The 23,693-nt window shown below is 41.6% G+C and overlaps 1 protein-coding gene across 1 annotated transcript in view; it reads left to right on the top strand.

Moving 5' to 3' along the window:
• The window catches only part of LOC138647933 (uncharacterized), a 231,689-nt gene that overhangs the window by 130,845 nt on the left and 77,151 nt on the right, over window positions 1-23,693 (top strand). The window contains exons 17-20 of the mRNA XM_069737312.1: window positions 9,084-9,344; window positions 12,489-12,746; window positions 12,833-13,087; window positions 14,178-14,438. Coding sequence (XP_069593413.1) covers window positions 9,084-9,344; window positions 12,489-12,746; window positions 12,833-13,087; window positions 14,178-14,438 — 1,035 coding nt within the window. The remainder of the gene's footprint in view (window positions 1-9,083; window positions 9,345-12,488; window positions 12,747-12,832; window positions 13,088-14,177; window positions 14,439-23,693) is intronic.

Here is a 23,693-nt window from a genome sequence, read left to right as displayed (position 1 = left end):
CACATGAGCTTGGAAACGCGTTGAATAAACCACCCGAACATCTTATAACTATATCTGGATCCATCATTTGTCGCAGCAGCGCGGATTTTATCCACATTCATCTATTATAACGGTTCTGAGAGGTCACAGCGCCGACCTGTGGATCTGCAGCAGCTGACAACTACACGCTTTTACTGTGTACCACCAGGTGAGCAGTTCTCTCATAATTGATTGGAAACAATCCTGGGGATAAGACCCTATGTGAGCTTTTTTTGTCTCCTACCTTTCTGTACTGCCTTTAGCAAGGTGGGCTATCAAGAATAGAAGGGTTCCCACACAACATTTTTTAATTACCGTATACTGTATACTCGAGTATAAGCCGACCCGAGTATAAGCCGACCCCCCTAATTTTGCAACAAAAAACTGGGAAAACATATTAAATATAATGCTCCATGCAGTTCTTTATGTCCCCATAGATGCCCCATAGAATGCTCCATGCAGTTCTTTATGGCCCCATAGATGCCCCATAGATGCCCTACATAATGCTCCATACAGTTCATTATGGCCCCATAGATGCTCCATATAACATTGTGACACATATAATGCTGCTGCACTAAAAAAAAAAAAAAAAAAAAGACATACTCACCTCTCGTCGCTGCCCGTTGCTCCTCAGTGTCCCATCTCTCTGCACTGACTGTTTAGGCAGAGGGTGGCACGCACACTAATACGTCATTGCGCCCTCTGACTTGAACAGTCAGTGCAGAGGACGCGGAGGATGGGGCGGCGGTGGAACGCGGAAAGGTGAATATGAAATATTCACCTGCTCCCACTGTTAATCTCTAGATATGGATTACGGCATGGGACAGAATGATGAGGAGGAGAGAGATATGGTTGTTTTTTATTTTTGTTTTATTACAGGAGACTAGGACTTCAATGGAATGGGCATTAGGTGAGTTTAACAGTGTTTGTTATTTTTAAATAAAAAAGTATAAGTGTTTCTTTTATTTAATTAAAAGTACTTTATACTTAGTGTGTTTATCTACAGTACAACTATAGGATTAGTAATGGATAGGTGTCTTATAGACGCCTCTCCATTACTAAGCCGCAGGCTTGATGTCACTTGACAATACAAAGGTGACATCAGCCCCACAATTATGAACCCCACTTGCATCCACCACAGGTCAAGTGGTAAGAGCCAGGCAAATCGCGAGAATTGGCACATCTAACAGATGCATATTTTCTGCGGTCTGCTATTTTTATGCTGGGGGGCAGCTATCCATGGCCCCTTACCAGCCTGAGATTACAAGCTCCAAGCTGTCTGCTTTAACTTGGCTGGTTGTCAAAAATTGGGGGGCGACGCCATTTTTTAAAATATTTATTTAAATAATTGAAAAATATGGCATGGGGACCCCTCTATTCTTGATAACCAGCCTTGCTGAAGTTGGGGGTTGCAGCCCGCAGCTGTCAGTTTTGCCTGGCTGGTGATCAAAAATACAGGTGAATGCCACATCATTTCTTAAATTATCTATTAATTTATAGTGCAGGCAGCAGTTTATGAATACTCCATCAGCCACCGTCTGCTCTCGCTGTTATCAGTTGAATACAATTCTCAACATTCTTTCCTGCTAGCGCTTATTGCAGCACGAGCAGGGGACAGTGAGTTGTCTTCAGCACCTGGTGCTGCGGAATAGCGCTAACAGTACCGCTGATTCCCAGGCAACGGTATGTGTGGCACACGGTTGCCACAGGTATGTTACAAGCATTAAACATACGGACACACAAACACTAATATCTCCGGTGTGATGTGATCGCGTTGCTCCGAGGGTCTCCTACCTCCTTCTCCCTGCAGGCCCCGGATCCAAAATGGCCACGGGGCTGCTTCCGGGTCCTGCAGGGAGGTGGCTTACAAGCACCTGCTCAGAGCAGGCGCTTGTAAGCCAGGAGCACTGCCTGTCAGATCGGTGATCTGACACAGTGCTGTGCAAAGTGTCAGATCAGCGATCTGACACTATAGTGTGATGTCCGCCCTGGGGCAATGTAAAAAAGTGAAAATATATATATATATATATATATATATATATATATATATATATATATATATATATATATATATATTTACAAGTGTAAAAAAAACCCTAAATTAAAAAAATATATATGTTGTTCCAATAAATACATTTCTTAATCTAAATAAAAAAATAAAAGTACACATATTTAGTATCACCGCGTCCGTATCGACCCGACCTATAAAACTGTCCCACTAGTTAACCCCTTCAGTGAACACCGTCACAAAAAAACGAGGCAAAAAACAACTCTTTATTATCGTACCACCAAACAAAAAGTGGAATAACACGCGATAAAAAAAAGGATATAAATATCCATGGTACCGTTGAAAACATCTTCTCCCGCAAAAAACAAGCTGCCACACAACGTCATCAGCGAAAAAGTAAAAAAGTTATAGTCCTCAAAATAAATGATGCAAAAATAATTATTTTTTATATAAAATAGTTTTTATCGTATAAAAGCGCCAAAATATAAAAAAAATGATATAAATGGGGTATCGCTGTAATCGTACTGACCCGAAGAATAAAACTGCTTTATCCATTTTACCAAATGCGGAACGGTATAAACGCCCCCCCCCCCCCCCCCCCTCAAAAGAAATTCATGAATAGCTGGTTTTTGGTCATTCTGCCTCACAAAAATCGGAAAAAAAAGCGATCAAAAAATGTCACGGGCTCGAAAATGGATCCAATAAAAACGTCAACTCGTCCCACAAAAACAAGACCTCACATGACTCTGTGGACCAAAATATGAAAAAATTATAGCTCTCAAAATGTGGAGACGCAAAAACTATTTTTTGCAATAAAAAGCGTCTCTTAGTGTGTAACAGCTGCCAATCATAAAAATCAGCTAAAAAAAAACGCTATAAAAGTAAATCAAAGCCAACTTCATGACCCCCTTAGTTAGGGAAAAATAATAAAATTTAAAAAATTTATTTATTTCCATTTTCCCATTAGGGTTAGGGCTAGGGTTAGGGTTGGGGCTAAAGTTGGGGTTAGGGTTGGGGCTAAAGTTAGGGTTTGGATTACATTTACGGTTGGGAATAGGGTTGGGATTAGGGTTAGGGGTGTGTCAGGGGTGTGTTTAGGGTTACCGTTGGGATTAGGGTTAGGGGTGTGTTTGGATTAGGGTTTCGGTTAGAATTGGAGGGTTTCCACTGTTTAGGCACATCAGGGGCTCTCCAAACGCGACGTGGCATCCGATCTCAATTCCAGCCAATTCTGCATTGAAAAAGTAAAACTCCTTCCCTTCTGAGCTCTCCCGTGCGCCCAAACAGGGGTTTACCCCAACATATGGGGTATCAGCGTACTCAGGACACATTGGACAACACCTTTTGGGGTCCAATTTCTCCTGTTACCCTTGGAAAAATACAAAACTGGGGGCTAAAATATAATTTTTGTGGAAAAGAAAAAGATTTTTTATTTTCACGGCTCTGCGTTATTAACTGTAGTGAAACACTTGGGGGTTCAAAGTTCTCACAACACATCTAGATAAGTTCCTTGGGGGTCTAGTTTCCAATATGGGGTCACTTATGGGCGGTTTCTACTGTTTAGGTACATCAGGGGCTCTGCAAATGCAACGTGAGACCTGCAGACCAATCCATCTAAGTCTGCATTCCAAACGGCGCTCCTTCCCTTCCAAGCTCTGCCATGCGCCCAAACGGTGGTTCTCCCCCACATATTGGGTATCAGCGTACTCAGGACAAATTGGACAACAACTTTTGGGGTCCAATTTCTCCTGTTACCCTTGGGAAAATACAAAACTGGGGGCTAAAAATAATTTTTGTGGAAAAAAAGAATTATTATTTTCATGGTTCTGCGCTATAAACTTCTGTGAAGCACTTGGTGGGTCAAAGTGCTTACCACACATCTAGATAAGTTCCTTACGGGGTCTACTCTCCAAAATTGTGTCACTTGTGGGGGGTTTCAAATTTTAGGCACATCAGGGGCTCTCCAAACGTGACGTCGTCCTATCTCAATTCCAGTCAATTTTGCATTGAAAAGTCAAATGGCGCTCCTTCCCTTCCGAGCTCTGCTGTTCGCCCAGACAGTGGTTTACCCCCACATATGGGGTATCGGCGTACTCAGAACAAATTGCACAACAACTTTTGAGGTCCATTTTCTCCTGTTACCCTTGGTAAAATAAAACAAATTGGAGCTGAATTAAATTTTTTGTGAAAATAAATTAAATGTTCATTTTTTTTTTAAACATTCCAAAATTTCCTATGAAACACCTGAATGGTTAATAATCTTCTTGAATGCGGTTTTGAGCACCTTGAGGTGACTTGAGGTGAGTTTTTAGAATGGTGTCACACTTGGGTATTTTCTATCATATAGACCCCTCAAAGTGACTTCAAATGTGATGTGGTCCCTAAAAAAATGGTGTTGTAAAAATGAGAAATTGCTGGTCAACTTTTAACCCTTATAACTCAGTAACAAAAAAAAATTTTGGTTCCAAAATTGTGCTGATGTAAAGTAGACATGTGGGAAATGTTACTTATTAAGTATTTTGTGTGACATATCTCTGTGATTTAAAGGCATAAGAATTAAAAGTTCAAAAATTGCGAAATTATCAACATTTTCTCCAAATTTCCGTTTTTTTTCACAAATAAACGCAGGTGATATCAAAGAAATTTTACCACTATCTTAAAGTACAATATGTCACGAGGAAACAATGTCAGAATCATCAGGATCCGTAGAAGCGTTCCAGTGTTAAAACCTCATAAAGGGACAGTGGTCAGAATTGTAAAAATTGGCCTGGTCATTAACGTGCAAACCGCCCTTGGGGGTAAAGGGGTTAAGAAAAATCTGGCTGCTATTTCCTGAAACATTTTTTTGAGTGAAAACTCCAGCAGCTGCACCGGCATCTCAAAGATGCCCTGGGCACATAGCTTTTCAATGAAAATTCTTGGTTTTTGGAGAATCTCTACTCCAAAACTCAGCAACAAGAAAAACCTCATAGCCCAAAGTTTGGTCCATACTGATTTTCTGGAACAGATCTTTACCAAAATCATCCTCAAAAACTGCTTAAAAACCTCTTTGAAAACACTTCCAAATAACTTTATTTTTGCTGTTCATGGGAAGAGTTATTGAGCTTTTTGTTTCCTGAAGAGGTTTTGAAAAATGACAAGTAAAAAAAAAAAAAAGCTACACATGGCTTCTTTGAACACGATCCTGGAGGAAAGTAGACACTGTGACACTGTCTAATCAAAAGATTGCAAAGAACACCTCAGAAAAAACTCTTCAAAACCACTTCCAAAAAAGAAAGGAAACATCAGAAACTCCACCAAAAAAATGAGTTTCCTGAAGTGATTTCTGTTTGGAAAACTCATGGTTTTTGAAGACCTCAAACGTCTCTGTGTGAACATAGCCTTACATTAAGTACTCTAATTATATTCACATGGCAGAAGTGCATCTAATAGATCTACATAGCTGTGAAGTTATTGGTGTTTCTCGCCAAAATTACCACATTGTTTCTTTTTTTTTTTTGTATATAGGTTTATTTCAGGCTAAGTGCCCATGATCGGGAATAGCAGCGCATTTTTGCTGCGTCCAAAATGCTGAATTCTACATTGCAAGCACAGTGGATGGGATTTATACAAACCCCATGTCCTCGGTGTTTCTATTTTACACTGTGTAAACTCACCCTCGGTGCGGGTGTCTGAGCCGCAGCATGTGATTTTCTGCAGCAGAGACACTGGGTATTTTCAGCAGTAGAATGTCTTTACATTTGGTAAATCCACATGCACCTAAACACAGATGCGGTAAATTAAAACGCAGAGTTTTAGATGCAGCAAAAATATGCTACTGTTACTGATTGTGAGCACGTAGCCTCAGCTCAGCGTAACTTCACTTCCATTTAGCATCTGATGTGCATTGTCTATCTAGCACCGTTCTGTTTTCATACACTTCCCACGAGAAGCTTTTGGTGAGTTACTGATGTTGCAAAATTTCTGCACAATTGCTGCAACACTTGTTTAAATTGATTTACTTGCGTTTTTTTCATTGCGTTTTTTTGCATGCCTTTTTTTAACATGCGTTTTTGACTCTGAGTTTCTTGCCTCTTTTTCGTGTGTTATGCTTTAAATGAAGCAGCTTTGTTTTTTAAACTTCCTGGTATTTGGCTTTGACTAAACTTTATTGACATATTTAGGTGTGGATGACATGTGTGTTTGATGTGTTTCCGCCACTGAAACGGTCTAACAACACGTGTGTTTTTTACACGTGCATTTTCTGCATCTACTGTTATTCTATGGGGAAATTCTGCACATAAGGACTCATACCCATTTGCGAGAAATATGGACGAGTACAATCCGATAAAAAAATTGGATTGCACTCTGACCAATGTTATTCTATGGGTTACATCTCATCTGCGATTTTTTTTCTCAGCCGAAATCGGACTGAGAAAAAAAATTGCAGCATCGTGCGATTTGCTGCATATCTCAGACGAGACTTGCCAATGCAAGTCAATGGGTGCGAGAAAAAAAATCGCACAGCACTCGCACCCATTAGTGTCTTATTGACACCTTTCCATTACTAAGATGGGCATGATGTCACCTTACAATTCAAAGATGACATTAACCCCCAAACTATTACCCCACTTGCCACCGCAACAGGACTAGCGGGAAGAGCGAGGCTAAGTGCCGGAATTGGTGCATATTACGGCTGAGTGCTGATGTTTTTAGCTGGGGGCCAATATCCATGGTCCCTGTTGTGAATTCTGCTCTTGGGCTCCCTCCGGTGGTTATGAGTGGTAGCGCTGTTGTCTTTGGATTGCAGCATTTATCAGGTGTGTCCACTTATTGCAATTTGGACTGGGCTATTTAAGTCTTGCTTGATCCTTTAGTCAGTTCCAGTTGTCCATTGTTTTTGGAGGATTCACATCCCTGACTGGTCTCTCCTGTTTTGCTGTTCTTTTCAACAAGATAAGTTCTGGCTTTGTTTTTGCTGTCCACATGCTGTGGGCCTTATAGTTCTGTGCATTTTCATGTTTTGTCTTGTCCAGCTTTGTCTGTGTAAGGATTTTTTGCAGCCAAGCTGTATCTCTGGAGATGCAGATATACCCTCCATGTCTTTAGTCAGATGTGGAGTTTTGTATTTTCTGTGGTGGATATTTTCTAGTGTTTTAATACTGACCGCATAGTTCTCTGTCCTATTCTTTCTTTTTAGCTAGAAAAGCCTCCTTTGCTAAATCCTTATTTCAGTCTGCGTATGTCATTTCCCTCTCCTCTCACAGTCAATATTTGTGGGGGGCTGTCTATCCTTTGGGGATTTTCTCTGAGGCAAAATAGTTTTACCGTTTCTATCTTTAGGGGAAGTTAGTCCTTAGGCTGTGTCGAGGTGTCTAGGGAGTGTTAGGTACATCCCACGGCTACTTCTAGTTGCGGTGCTAAGTTCAGGGTCTGCGGTTAGTACAGGTACCACCTTCTCCAGAGTACGTCACATGCTGCTCCTAGGCCACCAGATCATAACAGGTCCCTTCCTAGGCTATTAATATCAGCCCACAGCTGTCTGCATAGCCTTTGCTGGTTATTAATTATGGGGGAAGGGCCCACGTCATTTTTTTTGGGGGGGTCCCCTATTTTATAGCCAGTAAAGGCTAACTATACAGCTGTGAGCTTATATTAATAGCCTTGCAAGCTCCATGGGTATTACCCCTTTCCCAGGCTATAAACATGGGCCCCCAGTTTCTGGCTTTCCCTCTACTGTTTTCTGCCCTTTTTTCTCCCAAATAATATTTTATTAATTAAATACATGTCTAGTAATTTGCACACATACTATACTAATTGTGTTTGTCACACATCTATATATCTACCTATTCTGTATGTATTATATGTGTATACAGTATATCTATTATACTGTAACTATTCTATTCTAACCTGTCACTCTGTGATTATCCTGTATGTGGCAGATCATTTGCCAGCTTTGAATCTATCTATTTCTCTATCTATCTATCTATCTATCTATCTATCTATCTATCTATCTATCTATCTATCTATCTAATATATATATAAATTTGTGTGTGTGGGTCTTGAAGAATATTTCATTTGAAAATGATGTGTAAAATGTTAAAATCGCATTGCACACGGATTGCATACACATCTCATATGCATGTTGCATTTTAAAAATTGCACAGAAATCGCATGACACTCGTATGGCACTCATCCGTTTTTTTGGTCCAGATTAAGGAACTTTTCTTTCTCGCATATGGGTATGAGCCCTAAAATTCAGCCTACCCAGAAGAGAAATTGACATGTTGTGGATCTGAAACACGCACCGCAAGTCAGTTTTTGTAGCGTAAAAAAGAAGCACACAGGGTATGAGGTTTCTTTAAATCCGCTCTACTTTGCTGGTGCTGTAAGAAAACTGCGTTTTTGAAGCAGGGAAAACATGCAGCGTCAAAAACACACCAAAAACTCATCATGGGAATCTAGTCTTAGTTTTTTTTAAATCCTATTTGGTAAAAAAGAACACACTTTGGGCCTGATTCATCATTTGCATTTTTTTAAGTTATTTTTCTCATCTGACATATGATATTTGCTGCCATTTTTAGTGACAAATTCTTCAAAATAGTACATGCTAGTTAATGAATTTTGAGTAAAATCATAAATACTATGTATTTTTTTCTCTTTCACCTTTGTTGTGTTGTGCTTTTATAAAGCAAAATGTCACATGATTTGTTAAAAGGTTAAACGGGGCAAAAACATTTGCACAAAAATCTCTAGTGTACAAAAAAAATCATTCCAGGCGGAGACTGGAGTACACAGGTGCAAAAATTGTATTGGACGCAAACATCTGGATTACAAAAAACACCATAATGGCGAAGAGACAAAAAGCAGACAACCATTTAAAAAGTAGACTTCAACTTAAAAGAAGAATTTTGCGCAAAGCAAATGGCAGCCTTAAAAACGGAAAAAAAATTAGAAAAAAATAGGAACAGATGCAATAATAAATCAGGCTCAATTGCAAAAAGTGCACACAAAAAAATCACTTAATAAAATAAATCTAGTTTATAGTGTTCTGATGTTCTTCCTGCACCATCATTAGGTCCCTGTGTGCCTCAACAGCTGGACGCCAAGCCTGCATGTGCATCAGACTTTCTAACACTGTTGTGGAGCGCTGCCGCAGGAGCCGATTATTACACAGGAACATTAATAGAGCAAAGTGGGAAGACACTGGCATGTAATACTACAGACCTGAGATGTGACATTAGTGGCATTGAGTGTGGCAAGACTTACACTGTGGCAACGGCAGCATATAATGACCAGTGTCGCAGTGACAACAGTTCTTCTCTCGCCATTGTTACAGGTAACTATTTAATTCAGGATATGTTAAGGAAGGTCTATCATGCTATGTTTGCACTATGTAATAAAATACAGATAAATCCCAGGAATGCCAGCAGTTGTATGGACAATGATCAATAAACCATGCAAGAGATAAAGCAGGAATATCAAACTCAAACACACAGAGGGCCAAAATGAAAAACTTTGCCAAAGTCACAGGCCAAACAGTATACAGTATAATGGGCCCCACATAATCCTCCATACAGAATAATGGGCCCCACATAATCCTCCATACAGAATAATGGGCCCCACATAATCCTCCTTACAGAATAATGGGTCCACACAGGGGTGGTGGTTCTGATGTCTCGGGCCAAGTAAAACTACCTTGCGGGCTTGATTTGGCCCACAGGCAAAGTTTGACATGTATCGGATAAAGGAACATACATCCAATATTTAAAAGGGGTTAATTTATTGAAATATAAACCAACTAGATAAAAAACATCTAAAAACAAAACCATCAAAAAATGTAAAGGTCATGGTCACAGCCTCAGTTTTGGCAATGGACCTCCCCACACACAGTACAAATGAATGGATGCAACCCTAAATATCCTCAGTGGTTAAAAAAATGCATCAATGATGCAGTAAATAAATCTGTACTCCACAAAATAGCAGACACTAAAAAAATAGCAGACACTAAAAAAGATTTGTTTGCAGAACTTTACCACATTCTCAGTAGTGTTTTCCAATCCAGGAATGATTAAGAGGGTGTGCATCCATACTTAGGCATGTGGGGAATGCTACCCCATGTATCGCCATTCTTCTTTGGGAGCGATATCAGTCACATGTTAGCAAAATCAGCACAGAATGTCCACAGGAGAACAAGTAATCAGAAAGGCGAGTATGATTTTTTTTTTCTTTTACTTTTTAGTGCCTCATTCATTTTTTCTTTTTAATTATGGGTGGAAAACCCCTTTAATACACTGGTATTGTTTTTGAAGCTCCGTTTATCTGATACAAGAGCTCCATGTTCCCAGTTAGACAAGGGTTATTCTCATGTTATAAAGTTTGTATCGTAAGTTAAATAGCAAGAAAATAAGCAAGTTTGTAACTGACTTGCTGCTTTTTCTGCTGTAATTCTCCTGCTATGAGAGCTTTTATCGTATATAGCATACGGCTTATTGTCAAGGAGACCGACAACTAGAACCTGGCTGAGTATACAAAATAGATACATTCCAGGCTGATGAGTTAACAAAACACTCCCATTAAATTTTCTATTCCCTAAACCTGTCTACATGTGTATGTAATGTCATGTAAGTGCATTAATATAGTCTCCAATCGCAGTCTTCCCCGATTTTCAGCATCTCCCTGGTCCTCTTCTCACTCATGTGACTTCTAGTCTGACTTTCCAGATCACACTGAGTTTTGTGTGAGCTGGAACTTGCTTTTACAATTAAGCCTGTGGAGCAAGAAGTAAGTACAATTATCCGCATGTAACAAGTTTTTATACTTTTATTGACAAATTAAAACCTACAAGAGAAAGAATGATCAAAAACCCTGCTGTAACTAAGTAAAAAGCAAATAGTGCATCTAAATAAGAGTTTTTAGTAATACTGTTTTTGATCAAAAATAGTATAAAAGCCATCCCACTACGATAAGGTAACTCTGATCAGGACAGTCCTACACTGTCTAATATTAAAAACCTTACCATGCGTCAATGTTGACCTGAATAAGGACAGACAAAAGGAATGGGCCCAACTAGTGGAACACCAGTCTGGGGAAGCCTTATATACAATTTCTAGCTCAGAAAAGGGAGGCCACACCCCGGCTTGCACAGAATGCAATAATACAAAGAAAAAACACAAAAATTGAAATTGACTTGAGTTGGTACATGTGCATTTTACTTAGTTGCAGCTCATTTTTTCTCTTGTAGGTTTTTATGGCCAATGTGAACATGCATTTATGTGCTGCATGTGTACCAACTCAAGTCAAGCTAAATTTTTGTGTTTTTTCTTTGTATTATTGCATTCTGTGCAAGCTGGGGTGTGGCCTCCCTTTTCTGAGCTAGAAATTGTATATAAGGCTTTCCCAGACTGGTGTTCCACTGGTTGGGCCTAGTCCTTTCGTCTGCCATTATTCACACTGAGGTCAACATTGACACATTGTAAGGTTTTTAATATTAGACATTGTAGGACCGTCCCGATCAAAGTTACCTTGTTGTGATGGGATGGCGTTTGTGCTATTTTTGATCAAAAACAGTATTACTCAAAACTTTGTGTTATTTAGATGCACCTTTTGCTTTTTATTTAGTTACAGCAGGGTTTTTGCTCATTTTGTCTCTTATAAGGCTCCCCCAGACTGGTGTTCCACTGGTTGGGCCCAGTCCTTTTGTCTGCCCTTATTCACACACTGAGGTCAACATTGACACATGGTAAGGTTTTTAATATTAGACAGTGTAGGACTGTGGGGATAATCACAGAGGCCATCGTACTGTGTGTGAAATCATACTTTTTGGGGGAATGTGGGGGCCATCATAATAACTGTATGGGACTGTGGAGGTCATGCTATGTTGAGGGGCTGTGGGGCATCATACTGTGTGTGGTGTGGCAGTGGGGTCCAGCATACTGAGTGGGAAATCTGAGACCATCATACTGTATTAGGGACTCTGGGGCATCAAGCCTTGTGTGTGGAAGCTGTTGATCATGGTACAGGGGCTGACTATGAGGAACAATATGATTTAATGGTTGTTATTACCTTTATAAAAAGAAGTAAATTACATAAGTTTGATTAGCTACTACTGGTAAGACTACATACAATAAGCTCTATTGTAACATGAGTCAAGAGAATTAATGCTGCTCAATATTAAGCAACAAATTTAGTATTAATATAAAATAGCATGTTAATATTTATGGTATATTGACCAGAATTAAATTCAGTTTATTGGTTCGGCCCTCTACAACAGTCATGGACTCTCATGTGGCCCCTCTGTAAAATAAATTGCTCACCCCCGCACTGGACAATTCCTTTAAATCTTAAAAAAGAGAGTGTGTTTTGTTACTAAAAGATGGAATAAATGTTAATGTAGTATGCAAAAAGCATAGTTGAGATGAGAGTTCTGGGTATTAATATGTCAGCTGAGATTCAGTGAAAACGTATTATTATTTCATTTTAGCTCCGTGTGTTCCTACTAATTTAGTGAAATCTGTGACCTGTGAGCCTTATTCCATATCTTTATCATGGGACGGGGCTCCTGGAGCCAGTGCATACACAGTGACGGCTCGTGCAGGGCACAATGAGACCTCCATCACAACCACAAATACCTACTATGAATTTCATGACCTCTTATGTGACATGGAGTATGACATCATCTTGGGCAGTAAATCTGCAGATTGCATCAGCAACGGGAATAATTCCATCCACATTTCGACAAGTAAGTCTTAAAGGTCTAAAAAAGTTTTTTGTAATTGTAGATGAACAATATTAAATATTATTTTTACATTGTTTTGGTTTCTCTAGTTCCTTGTCCTCCCCAGATTCTAGAAGCCTATGCATCGTGTGATAATAATTCCGGGTTTGTACAATGGGAGATGAGTCGCAATGCAAGGTCGTATTCGGCTGTAGTGGAAGGAGTTAATACCTTGGCTTGCAACACAACCAACACTAGGTGCGAGACCCCCGAACTAGAATGTGGACAGAATTACACAGTCAGTGTTTGGGCTGAGGATGGGACATGCACGGGTCAGAATAGTACTAAAACATCATTTAAATCAGGTAAGTGTGCAGACCAATGTATGATGGAATTTACTAGCTGCACATTTCTTGGCAACCCTGCACAGATATCAGTCCACACAGTGGCGAAATGAATCAAAACCTTCATCTAGATTGTATGAAATGAATTCTGTCTCTTTCACCATCCTAAAGCTCTGAGAATATTCTTCATCACTTTTCTAATCAGAGATTTCAGGTATTTACCCTGGCCTGAGCCATCCTTAAGGGATAATTCCCATTTTCATACATGGTATTGTCAGATAGTACTGCTAAATTAAAAAAAATTGTCAATCTACTGCTTATTACAATTTTCAGCCATTCTTGAGTTATTGACACTTATCTTTTATTTACAGCTCGCTGCCTTGGAGACCGACCACTGCTGCTATACAGGAGAAACATGCACAGTTCTTAGAATCTCTTTTATATTGAGCTTGTAAGCACTGAAGCTGACCAGGTTCACTGGAGCTCACAGTTATCTCCTATTCCTGGCTAGCTTCAGTGCAGTACTTACAAGCTAGACAGCAGCAGTGGTCGGTCTCCAAGGCAATGCGCTGTAAACAATAGAAAAGTACTAATCTCTCAAGATCAGAAGAAATTGTTAATAGTGCAGTCAATTTGACAATGTTGTGTTCTCTCTTAGCTGTGGAAGCAGGATGACAAATTGGGCAGACTTGATCACTTACTTGATCACTACATACTTTGGGCCTCTGCTATTCACTACATAATACACAGTCATAAAATAACCTGGTATACAGGTTTCAGTAAAAAAAATATATATTTGTATTATGAAACTTTGTACAATTTTGCAATATATTTTCCTTGTGTTTTTTCTTTTAATTTCCCTTCTTTCAATTTCCTATATTATACGTCCAATATTTCTTCCCAGTTCTCACTTTCATACGATGATCATACCACAACTCCAGTAATCAGTCACATTTATTGAAACCGGAATATCCCTTAACATGTTTTGCAGAAGATATACGGTACTTACTGTATAATATGAAGGAGTCTTGAATTATTACATGTTTTTATTTTTTTTACATTTCTATTTTGCTGGAAGAATAAAGTTTCTCCAAACTCTTTGTGATTCTAGTGCCATGTGTTCCTCAGAACATAAACACTACAACCTTGTGCCCGGAAAATGCCCTTAATGTGTTCTGGGATATCAGTCATGGAGCTACTGGCTATTCGGCTATAGCTGTGGGAAGACAGGGGGATGTTATCACTGCAGACGTATCGGACCGCACCTGTCAGTTGTCCCCTCTTCTATGTGGGGAGGTATACAGCTTGTCTATTCTGGCCATGCATGATGAGTGTAAGAGTGCACAGAGTGCCACAGTAGAAGCCAAATCCGGTAAGTGGGCAATGAAAGGATGATATTTGTAAAGCCATGTTCACACTAGACAAATGCTCTGCACTGAACACTCCGCCGAGTGAGTGGGGAGGTTTGTGCTACGTGTTTATACCCGAAAACTGGATTCAACCATGACCCTAGATTTATCCATTTACCTCAATAAGGAAAATGGACTCCAGTTGATGAACATTATGTGACCACAATATGTCATTTTATCTTATGTATTTTCAGTAGAGTTAACATTTTACAAAACAGAAACACTACAAATTCCAGGCCAGCCTCCTTCCCGCCTTTCAGAAAAAATAAAATCTCACATACAAAAGAAAACGCTTATTGTGCAGTCATGCTAGAAAATACATAATGTGTTTATAATGACATAATGCTCACAGCAATTAGCATAAAATGATGTACAACACATCTTCACCCAGGGCCGCCCCGGACCCTCTCATCTCCAATCCGAAGCACCTGAAATATTTAATTGGCTGTATAGGATTCAGAGAGAAAAACAACCCAGTACCCATGCCCACCACCCATGGAGAGGAGGTTGTCGTTCAGGATTATCGCACATCTTTCACTGTTGTAATGGCCCAAACTGAAATCTAGTGAATTATCTAGATGCCGATCCTGACGTATCTATCCACACTGCTAGCTGCTTTTTCAGATTTTGAAATCGAGTCTGGGTTTGTAGTAATAATAATAATAGCAGATACCTCCAATTAGAAATGTGGTGTAGTTCTTCTGATTCGCTATTTCGCTTTCCCCATGTGCAGGTCTTTGCAGTAGCTTCAGTTCCATGGCTATGACCACTAACAACTAACTGTCACTATTTGAGTGGTGGTAACCATGGAAACCTAAGGTCCTTAAGGTCCTGCAATGCCTGCACATAAAATAGAGCAAATCAGAACTGCACTCCATTTCTAATTGAAGATATTTGCGTAGTGGTGGTGGTAGTGGTGATAGTGGTGGTGGTAGTAGTAGTAGCAGTAGCAGTACACCTATTACATGTTGGGATGGGATCTTGTAGATAGGAATACTACTTTAACTTCTCAATAAATTCTCGTACAGTCGGACCCTGCTCATGTATCCAGTGCCATATAGAGCATGCTTCCTACAGTAATCTTTACGGGATCACTGAGGTCTCCCACATACCCCAGTATACACTCCAATGGTTAGAGAGGCACATTTACAGAATAGATATTTTTTATTATATATGTCACTCCCTTCCAAAAAATATCCAGACCTGGACAGGTTCACATCAGGTAGATCAAATGTGCGGATTGCGATTTATCTACAGGACACAAGGAGTCGCCCCTCAGTCCTCCATCACACAGGAATTGAAGCATTCTGTAGTAGACATGGTGGACTAGATGTAGTGTGAAAATGTGTGCACCTCACTCAGTGAAAGGAGGGAACCCTCTCCATCAGGGCAGACACAGACAGATTGGGGCCCCTGTGCAGGAAATGTGTCTGGGCCCCCTCCTTTTAAGGCGACGAAGATATATATATGTGTGTGTGTGTATATATATATATATATATATATATATATACACATATATATCCACACATACCTGTATATATTACATAGTCTCCTTTATCATGTATATTGCCATCCCTTATTATACAGTGCCCTCTCTTGTTGTGTACAGCACCGTCCATTCATATTGGATTTTATAGAGCCCTGTTTTTTATTACATGCTGTCCTGACTCGTGAGCTGTATAATGCAATGATGGCTGTTGAGCATGGGAGAGCTTCTTTTCTAAAGGAGGAGCTGATGGACTGGTAGTCTGGTCACCGGCTCCACCATCAGTACTCATTTTATATCTAACAAGAGAGGGGACCATGTAATAAAAGAGGGCGCTGTAAATAACAACAATAACAAGAATACACTATGTAAGAGACATCACTGTACATAACAGCAGATGAAGCTATTCAATAAGGGAGTACATCATATATAGCTAGAGAGGATGGTACATAATAAGGGAAGGTGCTATACATAACAAAAGAGGAATCTATGTAACTAAGGATGGTGTTATACATAAGTGAGTACACTATACACTAAGGAACTGTACTATACATAAGTGAGTACACTATATACTAAGGGACTATGCTATACATAATAAGTGAGTACACTTTATACTAAGGGACTGTATTAGACATAATAATCGATAATAACGTCTTCCTCCACCTCCCCTGTTCCTAAATCCATTAAAAATCCTGCTTCCTCCCATTCCAATCCCCCACACCCCTCATTGTCCTCCTCCCCTTGCATCCCATTAGTGCCCTCTCCCCCACCCCCATGATTGCCCTCTTCACCACCTCCATCATTGTGTTCTCACCACCACCCAATTATTATTCATTCCATCACCTCCATCATTACCTCCTCCCCACCACCCCCATAATTGTCCTGTCCACTGCCACCATCATTGCCTTCTCCCCCACCACTCCATCATTACTGATTCCACCACCTCCATCATTTCCTCCTTCCCCACCACCCTCATCATTGTCCATTCCACTCCGATCATCATTGTCTTCTCCCCCACCCGCATTATTAGCCATTCCACGACCTTCATCATTTCCTCCTCCCCCACCATCCCCATCATTGCTGCCATGTTCTCTTGCAGGCAGCGGAGCTGCAGGGATTGCTCCCTGTTGTGAATTCTGTGGCAGAGCTCCCTCCTGTGGTCACAAGTGGTACTTCGGCTGGTTCTCTCTGTGAGCTTCCGTTGGTGGAGGAAAGTGGTACTGCGGCTTCTGAGTTTCCTTCCTCAGGTGATGTGGTGAAGTCGTTGGGTGCTGCTCTATTTAACTCCACCTAGTGCTTTGATCCTGGCCTCCAGTCAATGTTCTAGTATTGGACCTGTTTCCTCCTGGATCGTTCCTGTGGCCTGCTGCTCTGCATAGCTAAGTTCCTCTTTGCTATTTGTTTGCTGTTTTTTTCTGTCCAGCTTGTCAATTTGTTTTTTACTGCTTGCTGGAAGCTCTGGGACGCAGAGGGTGTACCTCCGTACCGTTAGTTCGGTACGGAGGGTCTTTTTGCCCCCTTTGCGTGGTGTTTGTAGGGTTTTGTGTTGACCGCAAAGTTACCTTTCCTATCCTCGCTCTGTTCAGAAAGTTGGGCCTCACTTTGCTAAATCTATTTCATCTCTACGTTTGTCTTTTCATCTTAACTCACAGTCATTATATGTGGGGGCTGCCTTTTCCTTTGGGTTATTTCTCTGAGGCAAGGTAGGCTTATTTTCTATCTTCAGGCTAGCTAGTTTCTCAGGCCGTGCCGAGTTGCATAGGGAGCGTTAGGCGCAATCCACGGCTGCCTTTAGTGTGGTTTGAGAGGATTAGGGATTGCGATCAACAGAGTTCCCACGTCTCAGAGCTCGTTCTTGTTTTTTGGGTTATTGCCAGGTCACTGTATGTGCGCTGACCTCTATGTCCATTGTGGTACTGAATTACCTTTCACAACAGTACTGGAGGCCTAAAGTACTAATGATTCCCAATAGAGGGAAAAAAGAAGTTCTGAGACGATTTTTTTTTCTTTGCACTGTGTTTTGCCTTTTTTTTCCCCTAGACATTTGGGTGGTTCAGGACACAGGTGTAGCAATGGACATTAAAGGTCTGTCTTCATGTGTGGATCAGCTCACGGCAAGAGTACAAAGTATTCAAGACTTTGTGGTTCAGAATTCTATGTTAGAACCGAGAATTCCTATTCCTGATTTGTTTTTTGGAGATAGAACTAAATTTCTGAGTTTCAAAAATAATTGTAAACTATTTCTGGCTTTGAAACCTCGCTCCTCTGGTGACCCAGTTCAACAAGTTAGGATCGTTATTTCTTTTTTGCGTGGCGACCCTCAGGACTGGGCATTTTCTCTTGCGTCAGGAGATCCTGCATTAAGTAATATCGATGCATTTTTCCTGGCGCTCGGATTGCTGTACGATGAGCCTAATTCTGTGGATCAGGCAGAGAAGAATTTGCTGGCTCTGTGTCAGGGACAGGATGAAATAGAGGTATAGTGTCAGAAATTTAGAAAGTGGTCCGTACTCACTCAGTGGAATGAAGGTGCGCTCGCAGCTATTTTCAGAAAAGGTCTCTCTGAAGCCCTTAAGGATGTCATGGTGGGATTTCCTATGCCTGCTGGTCTGAATGAGTCTATGTCTTTGGCCATTCAGATCGGTCGACGCTTGCGCGAGCGTAAATCTGTGCACCATTTGGCGGTATTACCTGAGCTTAAACCTGAGCCTATGCAGTGCGATAGGACTTTGACCAGAGTTGAACGGCAAGAACACAGACGTCTCAATGGGCTGTGTTTCTACTGTGGTGATTCCACTCATGCTATCTCTGATTGTCCTAAGCGCACTAAGCGGTTCGCTAGGTCTGCCACCATTGGTACGGTACAGTCAAAATTTCTTTTGTCTGTTACCTTGATCTGCTCTTTGTCATCGTATTCTGTCATGGCATTTGTGGACTCAGGCGCTGCTCTGAATTTGATGGACTTGGAGTATGCTAGGCGTCGTGGGTTTTTCTTGGAGCCCTTGCAGTGTCCTATTCCATTGAGAGGAATTGATGCTACGCCTTTGGCCAAGAATAAGCCTCAGTACTGGATCCAGCTGACCATGTGCATGGCTCCTGCACATCAGGAGGTTATTCGCTTTCTGGTGTTGCATAATCTGCATGATGTGGTCGTGTTGGGGTTGCCATGGCTACAAGTCCATAATCGAGTATTGGATTGGAAATCCATGTCTGTGTCCAGCTGGGGTTGTCAGGGGGTACATGGTGATGTCCCATTTCTGACTATTTCGTCATCCACCCCTTCTGAGGTTCCTGAGTTCTTGTCTGATTACCGGGATTTATTTGATGAGCCCAAGTCCGATACCCTACCTCCGCATAGGGATTGTGATTGTGCTATCGATTTGATTCCTGGTAGTAAATTCCCAAAAGGTCGACTGTTTAATTTATCTGTGCCTGAGCACGCCGCTATGCGGAGTTATGTGAAGGAGTCTTTGGAGAAGGGGCATATTCGCCCGTCATCGTCGCCATTAGGAGCAGGGTTCTTTTTTGTAGCCAAGAAGTATGGTTCACTGAGACCTTGTATAGATTACCGCCTTCTAAATAAGATCACGGTTAAATTTCAGTACCCCTTGCCATTGTTATCTGATTTGTTTGCTCGGATTAAGGGGGCTAGTTGGTTCACCAAGATAGATCTTCGTGGTGCGTATAATCTTGTGCGTATTAAGCGAGGCGATGAGTGGAAAACTGCATTTAATACGCCCGAGGGCCATTTTGAGTATCTAGTAATGCCATTCGGACTTGCCAATGCTCCATCAGTGTTTCAGTCCTTTATGCATGACATCTTCCGAGAGTACCTGGATAAATTCCTGATTGTGTACTTAGATGACATTTTGATCTCGGATGATTGGGAGTCTCATGTGAAGCAGGTCAGAACGGTGTTTCAGGTCCTGCGTGCTAATTCTTTGTTTGTGAAGGGATCAAAGTGTCACTTTGGTGTTCAGAAGGTTTCATTTTTGGGGTTCATCTTTTCCCCTTCTACTATCGAGATGGACCCTGTTAAGGTCCAAGCCATCCATAATTGGACTCAGCCGACATCTCTGAAAAGTCTGCAAAAGTTCCTGGGCTTTGCTAATTTTTATCGTCGCTTCATCTGCAATTTTTCTAGTATTGCTAAACCATTGACCGATTTGACCAAGAAAGGTGCTGATTTGGTCAATTGGTCTTCTGCTGCGGTGGAAGATTTTCAAGAGTTGAAGCGTCGTTTTTCTTCTGCCCCTGTGTTGTGTCAACCAGATGTTTCGCTTCCGTTCCAGGTCGAGGTTGATGCTTCTGAGATTGGAGCAGGGGCTGTTTTGTCGCAGAGAAGTTTTGATTGCTTGGTGATGAAACCATGCGCCTTCTTTTCCAGGAAGTTTTCGCCTGCTGAGCGAAATTATGATGTGGGCAATCGAGAGTTGCTGGCCATGAAGTGGGCATTCGAGGAGTGGCGTCATTGGCTTGAAGGAGCTAAGCATCGCGTGGTGGTCTTGACTGATCATAAGAACTTGACTTATCTCGAGTCCGCCAAGCGGTTAAATCCTAGACAAGCTCGTTGGTCGTTGTTTTTTGCCCATTTTGACTTTGTGATTTCATAGCTTCCGGGCTCTAAAAATGTGAAGGTGGATGCTCTGTCTAGGAGTTTTGTGCCCGACTCTCCGGGTGTATCTGAGCCGGCGGGTATCCTCAAAGAGGGAGTAATTGTGTCTGCCATCTCCCCTGATTTGCGGCGGGTGCTGCAAAAATTTCAGGCTAATAAACCTGATCGTTGCCCAGCGGAGAAACTGTTTGTCCCTGATAGGTGGACGAATAAAGTTATCTCTGAGGTTCATTGTTCGGTGTTGGCTGGTCATCCTGGAATCTTTGGTACCAGAGAGTTAGTGGCTAGATCCTTTTGGTGGCCATCTCTGTCGCGGGATGTGCGTACTTTTGTGCAGTCCTGTGGGATTTGTGCTCGGGCTAAGCCCTGCTGTTCTCGTGCCAGTGGGTTGCTTTTGCCCTTGCCGGTCCCGAAGAGGCCTTGGACACATACAGTGGGGCAAAAAAGTATTTAGTCAGTCAGCAATAGTGCAAGTTCCACCACTTAAAAAGATGAGAGGCGTCTGTAATTTACATCATAGGTAGACCTCAACTATGGGAGACAAACTGAGAAAAAAAATCCAGCAAATCACATTGTCTGTTTTTTATCATTTTTTTTTTGCATATTATGGTGGAAAATAAGTATTTGGTCAGAAACAAACAATCAAGATTTCTGGCTCTTACAGACCTGTAACTTCTTCTTTAAGAGTCTCCTCTTTCCTCCACTCATTACCTGTAGTAATGGCACCTGTTTAAACTTGTTATCAGTATAAAAAGACACCTGTGCACACCTTCAAACAGTCTGACTCCAAACTCCACTATGGTGAAGACCAAAGAGCTGTCAAAGGACACCAGAAACAAAATTGTAGCCCTGCACCAGGCTGGGAAGACTGAATCTGCAATAGCGAACCAGCTTGGAGTGAAGAAATCAACAGTGGGAGCAATAATTAGAAAATGGAAGACATACAAGACCACTGATAATCTCCCTCGATCTGGGGCTCCACGCAAAATCCCACCCCGTGGGGTCAGAATGATCACAAGAACGGTGAGCAAAAATCCCAGAACCACGCGGGGGGACCTAGTGAATGAACTGCAGAGAGCTGCGACCAATGTAACAAGGCCTACCATAAGTAACACACTACGCCACCATGGACTCAGATCCTGCAGTGCCAGACGTGTCCCACTGCTTAAGCCAGTACATGTCCGGGCCCATCTGAAGTTTGCTAGAGAGCATTTGGATGATCCAGAGGAGTTTTGGGAGAATGTCCTATGGTCTGATGAAACCAAACTGGAACTGTTTGGTAGAAACACAACTTGCCGTGTTTGGAGGAAAAAGAATACTGAGTTGCATCCATCAAACACCATACCTACTGTAAAGCATGGTGGTGGAAACATCATGCTTTGGGGCTGTTTCTCTGCAAAGGGGCCAGGACAACTGATCCGGGTACATGAAAGAATGAATGGGGCCATGTATCGTGAGATTTTGAGTGCAAACCTCCTTCCATCAGCAAGGGCATTGAAGATGAAACGTGGCTGGGTCTTTCAACATGACAATGATCCAAAGCACACCACCAGGGCAACGAAGGAGTGGCTTCGTAAGAAGCATTTCAAGGTCCTGGAGTGGCCTAGCCAGTCTCCAGATCTCAACCCTATAGAAAACCTTTGGAGGGAGTTGAAAGTCCGTGTTGCCAAGCGAAAAGCCAAAAACATCACTGCTCTAGAGGAGATCTGCATGGAGGAATGGGCCAACATACCAACAACAGTGTGTGGCAACCTTGTGAAGACTTACAGAAAACGTTTGACCTCTGTCATTGTCAACAAAGGATATATTACAAAGTATTGAGATGAAATTTTGTTTCTGACCAAATACTTATTTTCCACCATAATATGCAAATAAAATGTTAAAAAAACAGAAAATGTGATTTTCTGGATTTTTTTTTCTCAGTTTGTCTCCCATAGTTGAGGTCTACCTATGATGTAAATTACAGACGCCTCTCATCTTTTTAAGTGGTGGAACTTGCACTATTGCTGACTGACTAAATACTTTTTTTCCCCACTGTATCTCTATGGATTTTATTTCAGATCTTCCCATCTCTCAAAAGATGTCAGTCATTTGGGTGGTCTGTGATCGCTTCTCTAAGATGGTCCATTTGGTACCCTTGTCTAAATTGCCTTCCTCCTCTGATTTGGTGCCATTGTTTTTCCAGCATGTGGTTCGTTTACATGGCATTCCAGAGAATATCGTTTCTGACAGAGGTTCCCAGTTTGTTTCGAGGTTTTGGCGAGCCTTTTGTGGTAGGATGGGCATTGACTTGTCTTTTTCCTCGGCTTTCCATCCACAGACTAATGGCCAGACCGAACGAACCAATCAGACCTTGGAAACATATCTGAGATGCTTTGTTTCTGCTGATCAGGATGACTGGGTGTCCTTTTTGCCTTTGGCTGAGTTCGCCCTTAATAATCGGGCCAGCTCGGCTACCTTGGTTTCACCGTTTTTCTGCAACTCTGGGTTCCATCCTCGTTTCTCTTCAGGGCAGGTTGAGTCTTCGGACTGTCCTGGTGTGGATACTGTGCTGGACAGGTTGCAGCAGATTTGGACTCATGTAGTGGACAATTTGACTTTGTCCCAGGAGAAGGCTCAACGTTTCGCTAATCGCAGACGCTGTGTGGGTCCCCGACTTCGGGTTGGGGACTTGGTTTGGTTATCTTCTCGTCATATTCCTATGAAGGTTTCCTCTCCTAAGTTTAAACCTCGTTTTATTGGTCCGTATAGGATTTCTGAGGTTCTTAATCCTGTGTCTTTTCGTCTGACCCTTCCAGATTCTTTTTCCATACATAACGTATTCCATAGGTCATTGCTGCGGAGATACGTGGCACCTATGGTTCCATGTGTTGATCCTCCTGCCCCAGTTTTGGTGGAGGGGGAGTTGGAGTATATTGTGGAGAAGATTTTGGATTCTCGTGTTTCAAGGCGGAAACTCCAGTATCTGGTTAAGTGGAAGGGTTATGCTCAGGAAGATAATTCCTGGGTCTTTGCCTCTGATGTCCACGCTCCCGATCTTGTTCATGCCTTTCATATGGCTCATCCTGGTCGTCCTGGGAGCTCTGGTGAGGGTTCGGTGACCCCTCCTCAAGGGGG

This window comes from Ranitomeya imitator, chromosome 8 (assembly GCF_032444005.1).
Source record: "Ranitomeya imitator isolate aRanImi1 chromosome 8, aRanImi1.pri, whole genome shotgun sequence".
NCBI classification, from domain to species: Eukaryota; Metazoa; Chordata; class Amphibia; order Anura; family Dendrobatidae; genus Ranitomeya; species Ranitomeya imitator.
This window is presented reverse-complemented; position numbering and strand designations above follow the sequence as displayed.